The sequence below is a fragment of the Octopus sinensis genome, linkage group LG24 (assembly GCF_006345805.1).
Source record: "Octopus sinensis linkage group LG24, ASM634580v1, whole genome shotgun sequence".
NCBI classification, from domain to species: Eukaryota; Metazoa; Mollusca; class Cephalopoda; order Octopoda; family Octopodidae; genus Octopus; species Octopus sinensis.
In genome coordinates this window covers 28,119,534-28,128,948 of record NC_043020.1, presented here as the reverse complement: position 1 = coordinate 28,128,948, position 9,415 = coordinate 28,119,534, and the positions used below count along the sequence as shown (strand labels likewise).

The following is a 9,415-nucleotide window of genomic DNA, read 5'->3' as shown; positions in this document are numbered from 1 at the left end:
CCCTCAAGGGGCTAAACACAGAGAGGACAAACAAGGACAGACACATGGATTAAGTCGATTATATCGACCCCAGTGCTTAATTTATCGACCCCGAAAGGATGAAAAGCAAAGTCGACCTCGGCGGAATTTGAATTCAGAACGTAACAGCAAACGAAATACCTATTTCTTTACTGCCCACAAGGGGCTAAACACAGAGAGGACAAACAAGGACAGACACAGTGCTTAATTTATCGACCCCGAAAGGATGAAAAGCAAAGTCGACCTCGGCAGAATTTGAACTCAGAATGTTACGGCAGACGAATTACAGCTACGCATTTTGTCCGGCGTGCTAACGATTCTGCTAGCTTGCTGAACACCTCTAACTGCAAAGCCAGGCGCCTTTAGCTTGTTTAATAAGTGGAAAAGGAAAGAGAAATGCGTGGAGATGTCTACTACATCAGAACCACCGCAGCTACAGCTAATAACTACAATTACGACCGATATTGAAAGGAGAGTAAGGAGCGTTTCTTACATGACACCTCAATTTAGGGGACGATTTACCATAAGGGATATTAAAAAAACAAAATGATAAGCTGTTGTGATGTCCATGCTGCTTTTAAAAGAATAAAATGTAAAAATAATAATAATAATAATAGCAATAATAACAACAATAATAATAATGATGATGATGATGATGATGATGATGATAGTAATAATGATGATAAAAATGACAAATACAGCAGCAGCAGCAGTACTAACAAGATCTGGACCCTGAAACCCCTTGGTTGGATACAGGGGGTTTCTCTCATTCTGCTTTTAATGGCCCAGGTGGGATCGACAGGAAATTGTGACAACCTTCTTCGGAGATTTACTCCATACCCTTGTCGGCAAATTGTAAGTAGATGAATAGAAAACTGGCTATATATATATATGCATGAGTGTATATAAAATGTGTGTGTCTATGTATGTGTGTGTACACATATGTGCATGTTGTGTGTGTATATATTATATATATATAATATATATATATATATATATATATATATATATATATATAATATATATATATATATATATATATATATACATATATATATATACATATATATATATACATATATATATTACATATAAATATATATATATATATATATAATATCTATATGCACAATGTGTTGGAGTTTATATAGGGCTGTGTTCCATAAATGCTCATAATACACCTGATAACACACATAACACACACAAATACATATGTACATACACATACACACTCACAAATGTATATTCTATATCTATCTATCTATCTATCTATATGTATGTAAGTGTGTAGATGTATATATATATATATATATACGTTTAAATATTTGTTGTGCAAGATTTTTATGTGACAAAGCCTTGTGAGTGGTTATGTAACACCAAATATATAGTGCGTGTGTTTTATTGGCTAAACTGGCAAAATGACCATTCCGAAATATAACAATATATATATATATATATATATATATTATATATATATATATATAGGTGTAGGAGTGGATGTGTGGTATGTAGGTGCTTACCAACCACATGGTTCCGGGTTAAGTCCCACTGCGTGGCATCTTGGGCAAGTGTCTTCTACTATAGCCTTGGCCCGACCAAAGCCTTGTGAGTGGATTTGGTAGATGGAAACTGAAAGAAGCCCACCGTATATATGTATATGTATATATATATATATATATATATATGTGTGTGTGTGTGTGTATGTTTGCGTGTGAGTTTGTCCCCCCAACATCCCTTGAAAACCGATGCTGGTGTGTTTACACACACACACATATACGATGGGCTGCTTTCAGTTTCCACCTACCAAATTCACTCACCATAGGGATCGCAGGGGCTTAAAGCAATGGCCCAGCTTTCACTTCATGTGCATTTGCACTGTCTTCCTGTTTGTCTTTTTACTTTTGTTCATGCACACTTTCCTTTATCACACACACACACACACACACACACGCGCGCATAATGACGAAATTCTTCAATGTTTCTTCTTTTCCATTTCCCACAGAAACGCAGCAAAGAAGACCTGACATTCAACTGCACAGTTCTCATCAAACCTTGTATGTTGATTCTTTTCCATTATTCAATACAACGTTGCTTCTCTCTTTCTCTTCCACTCTCTCTTTTTTTTTTTTTTTTTTTCTCTATTTTGTTGCACACACGCATTTTTACTAATACATACGCGGTGAAGCTACACTTTAGCGTCGTATTTTTACGTTCGCTATTTCCAGTAAATATCGGTACTTAGTTGTGCCATTTATTTACTAATTTGTGTATTTTTCCGTCACGGGCTACTTTTTACTGGAAGGCAATACTTTGTATTGCATTACTGATATTTTGAAACTTCTTCACCGTTTCTCGTACTGTTAGCGTTCCGTATTTCAGTCGTGTGTGAGTGTGTTAGTATTAATGTGGTAACATCGTAGATTTCGTCTTGGTATATGTTTGGCTGAAGAAGGTAAAGCAATATGGGTGAGAGACATATCTTGCAAAACCTGAAACCTGCAGGTACCACATTATCCATTTTCGGGTGTTTCATCTTTCAGATGTTCTCCCTGGAGGTAAGACGGTTTTTTTTTTCTCTATTTGTTGCACACACGCATTTTTACTAATACATACACGGTGAAGCTACACATTAGCGTCGTATTATTACGTTCGCTATTTCCAGTTAAATATCGGTACTTAGTTGTGCCATTTATTACTAATTGTGTATTATTTTCCCTCGGGCTACTTTTTACTGGAAGGCAATACTTGTATTGCATTACTGATATTTGAAACTTCTTCACCGTTTCTCGTACTGTTAGCGTTCCGTATTTCAGTCGAGTGTGTTAGTATTAATGTGGTAACATCGTAGATTTCGTCTGTGGTATGTGTTTGCTGAAGAAGGTAAAGCAAAATATGGGTGAGAGACATATCTTGCAAAACCTGAAACCTGCAGGTACCACATTATCCATTCTCCGGGTGTTTCATCTTTCAGATGTTCTCCCTGGAGGTAAGACGGGTTTTTTTTTTCTCTATTTTGTTGCACACACGCATTTTTGCTAATACATACGCGGTGAAGCTACACATTAGCGTCGTATTTTTACGTTCGCTATTTCCAGTAAATATCGGTACTTAGTTGTGCCATTTATTTACTAATTTGTATATATTAATATATATATATATATTAGAAGAAATGAGGTAATCAGAAGATCGGATGGTTCATATTCATAGATATTTATTTATATATTACATTTTTTACATATATATATCATATCATTCAGATCATATCATTCAGATCATTAGCGCTTTCTCCCATTCTAGTGGGGTTTTCAAATCAAATATATACATACATTATATTAAATTAGAGATAAAACCACTATTAGGCAAATCAAACAGTGAAAATCATAAGTCAATACATAGAAATAAAATTAATTTTAAAAATATATAAAAAATATAAAATATAAATTATAAAATTCCAATTAAATATTTAAATTCAAGTTAAATTTTAAAATTATTAAATTAATAATTTAAACTTATAAATTTTAAATAAATATATAAATATATATGTTTTATTATTATTATCTTATTTATTTATTTATTTATTTTATTTATTTATTTATTTTCATTTTTTATTTTTTTATTTTTTGTTATTTTTTTACTTATTTATTTTTTAAATTATAGAATGTATGTATATATATATATACATATAAATATGTGTGTGTATGTGTGTGTGTGTGTGTGTGTGTGTGTGTGTGGTGTGTGTGTGTGTGTGTGTGTGTGTGTGTGGAGGCACATGGTCTAGTGGTTAGAGCAGTGGACTCGCGGTCAAGGGATCACGGGTTTGAATCTCAGACCGGGCGATGTGTGTGTTTATGAGCGAAAACACCTAAGCTCCACGCGGCTCCGGCAGAAGGTAATGGTGAAACTTCTGCTGACTCTTTCGCCACAACTTTCTCTCACTCTTTCCTCCTGCATCTTGCAGCTCACCTGCGATGGACCGCGTGTGTGCATATGCATGTATGCATATATACATTTACTTATATATGTTATTCTATTGTACCAATTGCACTCTGTCGGTTATAGCTGGCTCCTGACATCAACGTGCAAGTGGCTGAGTACTCCACAGACACGCATACCCTTAACATAGTTCTCAGGGAGATTCAGCAGGACACAGAATGTGACAAAGCCGGCCCTTTGAAATGGAGGTACTACTGATTTTTGCCAGCTTAGTGGACTGGAGCAACATGAAGTAAAGTGATACAACGCGCTGGTGGGAAACGAACTCATGACCTTGCGATTAACAGTCGAATACTTTAACCACTATTCTATATACACTTCTTTCCCTATTTTACATTCCAGACTGTAATAATTCTGAAAAACAGAAGAAACCCCAAGAATTTCCAGAATCTAACCTAAAACTCGGAGGCATCAATATTTATGATTATGAATTTAATCCTGAAATTTATGACAGTTCCTTATACCCAGCCCTCAACTTAACCATTTCCCTACCAAAAGGAGGTCTGTATATTCTTTCTTCACTTATTCTTTTGTATTCTTTTATTCCTTTACTTGTTTCGGCCATTTGCCTGCGGCCATGCTGGAGCTCTGCCTTTTAGTCAAACAAATTGACCCCAGGGTTTATTCTTTGTAATCTAGTGCTTATTCTATCGGTCTCTTTTGCCGAACCGCTACGTGCGCTAATATATGTAATAGCGGTCTTACTTTTTCATTGTCCATCCATGACATACCCTGAAGACTTCGTTGTACCCACTAAATACCCTGCAAATGGTGGTGGTGGTGGAGGTGGTGTTGATGTTGGTAGTGATGCTGGACGTGGTGGTGGTGGTGGATGTGATGGTGGTGGTTTTAGATGTGGTGGTGGTGGTGGTGGATGTGGTGGTGGTGGGGGTGGTAGTGGGGGTGGTAGTGATGTTATTTATTATAAACAACATCTATTTATATACATATATTCTTTTATATATACGTTTACATATTTGTTGTGCAAGATTTTTTATGTGAAGTCGTGTGTTGAAACAGATATTGTTATATTTCGGAATGGTCATTTTATTGGCTAAACTGGCAAAATGACCATTCCGAAATATAAAAATACTTTTATATATATACATATATATATATATATATATATATATTCTTTTATACCTCCTGACATATTCCTATTCACTCGACATTTTGGCACAAGGCCAGCAATCTTGGGGGAAGTGGGGAAGTCAATTACATTGACCCCTCCCAACTCAAATGGCACTTATTATACTGATTCCCCAAAAAGATGACAAACAACGTTGACCTCAGTGAAATTTGAACTTTGAATTTAATGACAGACAAAATGCCGCCAAGCATTTTGCCAAGCATGTTAACCATTCTGCAAGCTTGTAGTCTTGTCACTTCACTAAAATATTGGTATTTACCTTTACAGAAGCACTACTGCATACGAACGGTATCCGTCTTGACATATGGAGCTTTGCCAATGGTTCACGATACAATTATCCAGGAATTTGCCGTTATTTGCAATTTTCAAACGTTCAGTTCAAGCCTGACAGTAAGCTGGTATGTTTCTTTCTTTTTTTTTGTTTGTTATTATTATTATTTTGTTTTGTTTTCTGGTGACCAATTTTTGGTTGTCACAAATCCTCAAACTAACAATAGAATATATATAAATTAGAAAAAAAATCACCTTTTATCAATTCAAAATGAAAAATTAAATTACACCATCTAGAAAATTACATATTATAGAAAGATTAAATATAAGATAAAAAATATAATGATGATTAAGTAATGTGCAAAATAATAAACAATAAATAATAAATAATACACACACACTGACTTTTGATCCTGTTTTTATTTGGGTTTTTTTTGGGGGGGGGGTTACACTCTAGAATTCGTAGAAAAGTTTTAGTGTGTCTGTGTGCATGCAAACACATACGCATACAGGGAGTCCATCTTTTACCTTTACAAATTGAAAAAAAAATCAGAAAAGAATAGGCGCAGGAGTGGCTGTGTGGTAAGTAGCTTGCTAACCAACCACATGGTTCCGGGTTCAGTCCCACTGCGTGGCATCTTGGGCAAGTGTCTTCTGCTATAGCCCTGGGCCGACCAATGCCTTGTGAGTGGATTTGGTAGACGGAAACTGAAAGAAGCCTGTCGTATATAGTATATATATATGTATATGTGTGTATGTTGTTGTTTGTGTGTCTGTGTTTGTCCCCCTAGCATTGCTTGACAACCGATGCTGGTGTGTTACGTCCCCGTCACTTAGCGGTTCGGCAAAAGAGAACGATAGAATAAGCACTGGGCTTACAAAGAATAAGTCCCGGGATCGATTTGCTCGACTAATGGCGGTGCTCCAGCATGGCCGCAGTCAAAATGACTGAAACGAGTAAAAGAGTAAAAGAGAATATATACACACACACACACACACAAGCATACAGCAACTTATGGTGTCCATTGGTTTCAAGACATGTGACTAAACTTGAAAAACAATGCAACATGTAAAAGCATTTTTGCAACAAATTTTTTAACCTTCAACCGCTTCTGTTATGGGAGAGTCCTGTACACCCCCACATGACTGAAAGTGGACTAAACGGATTTCGATAAATAAAGAACTGTGTGAACTGTAAGGGGCAGTTGACAGTGTTGATCAACCGTGTTAGTTACTGTGTTAGTGTGATGTCTGTTGGTTTATCATTGTACCTACATTCAGGCAGGATGGAGTGTGTTCTGTGTAAACATAATAATTCTGCGATAGGCTATCACAGATAACCGCATCCAAATATTTAATTGGATAATACTATTTTACACCTGACATGTACACACACATCATCCCAGTCCATCCAAAGTACCTTGGACTGCAGAACAACCTGCTGTGCTTACCTTGGATCGTAGGGTGACCTGCTGTGCTTGAGGAGACCTACTGAGTCAAGTACATCAACATCAAAATAAATATCAAATGGAAATTGTAGTTGTGATCCCTGTGCCGGTGGCACGTAAAAAGCACCATCCGAACGTGGCCGATGCCAGTGCTGCCTTGACTGGCTTCTGTGCCAGTGGCACATAAAAAGCACCGACCGATCATGGGCGCTGCCAGCCTCCCCTGGTACCTGTGCCGGTGGCACGTAAAAAGCACCCACTACACTCATGGAGTGGTTGGCGTTAGGAAGGGCATCCAGCTGTAGAAACACTGCCAGATCAGACTGGAGCCTGGCGCAGCCTCCTGGCCTCCCAGACCCTGGTCGAACCGTCTAACCCATGCTAGCACGGAAAACGGACGTTAAACAATGATGATGATATCTTTGCATGTTTTTTTTTTCATTTCCTTCTTCAGTTATGGTTTTTAGATGGTTTTTAAAATCTCTATGCTGTGTAAAGTCAGATAAACCAAATAAGATTAAGATTTATTCTGTTGTGCCTGGGGAGAGTCATTCTCTTTTAATGCCTTATTATTTAACACACTCACTGGTAGAATTTCCACTTTTTTTCTTATTTTTATTTTCTAAAATTTTCGTTGCGTCTTGCAACCTTTTCAATAGTTTTGACTCTCAAAATTATAAGCACTAAAAGAGAATGACTCTCCCCAGACACAACAGAATATGCTTCAACACATGAACTCATATAAAGAATCTTGCAAACCAAATCCAAAAACGAAAGATTAAGATTTATTTTTACAAGAAACAGCATCAAGTTAAAAAAGATGTAGCTCTAAAAAAGAAACCAATGTAAGATGTGGTTTGTCTATCAATAATTTGTTTGTTTTTTTGTGCAGGCCTTACTGAATCACAATTGCTTCTGGATATCCCGGAGTAGAGTAAATATGACATACTTCATAAAATTATCTCTCTACCCAAGCACTCAGGAAATTGTCTACGATGCAAAGATTGTGGGTAAGCCAGATGAGGTTTCAAATCCTTTTGTATTCATACTAGCTTTATAAACTGTTTCGTTTTTAACCCTTTAACAATTAAATCAGCCATATCGGGTCCAAATATTCTGACCTGGTTTTATGTTCAAGCTGGCCAGATCTCGCTTCTCACACCTACCCTACAATATATATATATATATATATATATATACAAAATAAGAAAATGGAGAAATACACCTTAATCAATAATCACCTACCAGATAATACCGAATCACATAATTTATTAAACCACTACATATGAACATCAAGGTCAAACATAATAGTATAGATCAAAACAATGCACATCTGGGTATTATCTGGTAGTTGATTATTGATTAAGGTGTATTTCTCCATTTTCTTATTTTGTATTATTAATTTGTGGTAAAACATTTTACCTTTGCCCATATAATACAATAAATGAATTAATTGCATCGCAATTCTTAACATTTATGTATTAATTTTGTTGGGTGCTTTACTGGCAGTATATTGGATATATGTTATCCCATGGAGGGTTGCATTTACAACCCCTATCTCAATTTGTATATATATATATACATACATACATATGTAATATATATATATATATATATATATATATATTATATATATATATACATATATATATCTATATATATATATATATATATATATATATATATATATATATATATATATATATAATATATATATTATATATATATATATATACAAAATAAGAAAATGGAGAAATACACCTTAATCAATAATCACCTACCAGATAATACCGAATCACATAATTTATTAAACCACTACATATGAACATCAAGGTCAAACATAATAGTATAGATCAAAACAATGCACATCTGGGTATTATCTGGTAGTTGATTATTGATTAAGGTGTATTTCTCCATTTTCTTATTTTGTATTATTAATTTGTGGTAAAACATTTTACCTTTGCCCATATAATACAATAAATGAATTAATTGCATCGCAATTCTTAACATTTATGTATTAATTTTGTTGGGTGCTTTACTGGCAGTATATTGGATATATGTTATCCCATGGAGGGTTGCATTTACAACCCCTATCTCAATTTGTATATATATATATACATACATACATATGTATATATATATATATATATATATATATATATATAATATATATATATATACATATATATATATATATATATATAATATATATATATATATATATATATATATATTATATATATAATATATATATATATATATATATATATATATATGAGTGTGCATGTTTGCTTGTATTCTCTCTTTCTGTTTTTAATTTAGAGTAAATTTTGTCTGGTCACCATATTTGGTAACAAGGTTGAGAAGGAAAGCATCTTGTTTTGTTCATCACCCTTTAAATCTAATCTTAAGAAGGTCTTGCAGATTTTTTGATAATCCAAGATATCCCGATCATTTGTTGTGTATATTAAAACAATGATAATCCTGATTATCCACACACACACACACACACATAATATGCAACTCTCTGTTCTTA

The 9,415-nt window shown here is 34.6% G+C and overlaps 1 protein-coding gene across 1 annotated transcript in view; it reads left to right on the top strand.

Moving 5' to 3' along the window:
- Nucleotides 1-225: 225 nt before the first annotated feature.
- Nucleotides 226-9,415, top strand: part of LOC115223913 (metabotropic glutamate receptor-like protein N) — a 23,824-nt gene continuing 14,634 nt past the window's right edge. Inside the window, exons 1-5 of the mRNA XM_029794644.2 lie at nucleotides 226-873; nucleotides 2,021-2,072; nucleotides 4,354-4,512; nucleotides 5,429-5,559; nucleotides 7,772-7,889. Coding sequence (XP_029650504.1) covers nucleotides 565-873; nucleotides 2,021-2,072; nucleotides 4,354-4,512; nucleotides 5,429-5,559; nucleotides 7,772-7,889 — 769 coding nt within the window. The 5' untranslated portion in view covers nucleotides 226-564. The remainder of the gene's footprint in view (nucleotides 874-2,020; nucleotides 2,073-4,353; nucleotides 4,513-5,428; nucleotides 5,560-7,771; nucleotides 7,890-9,415) is intronic.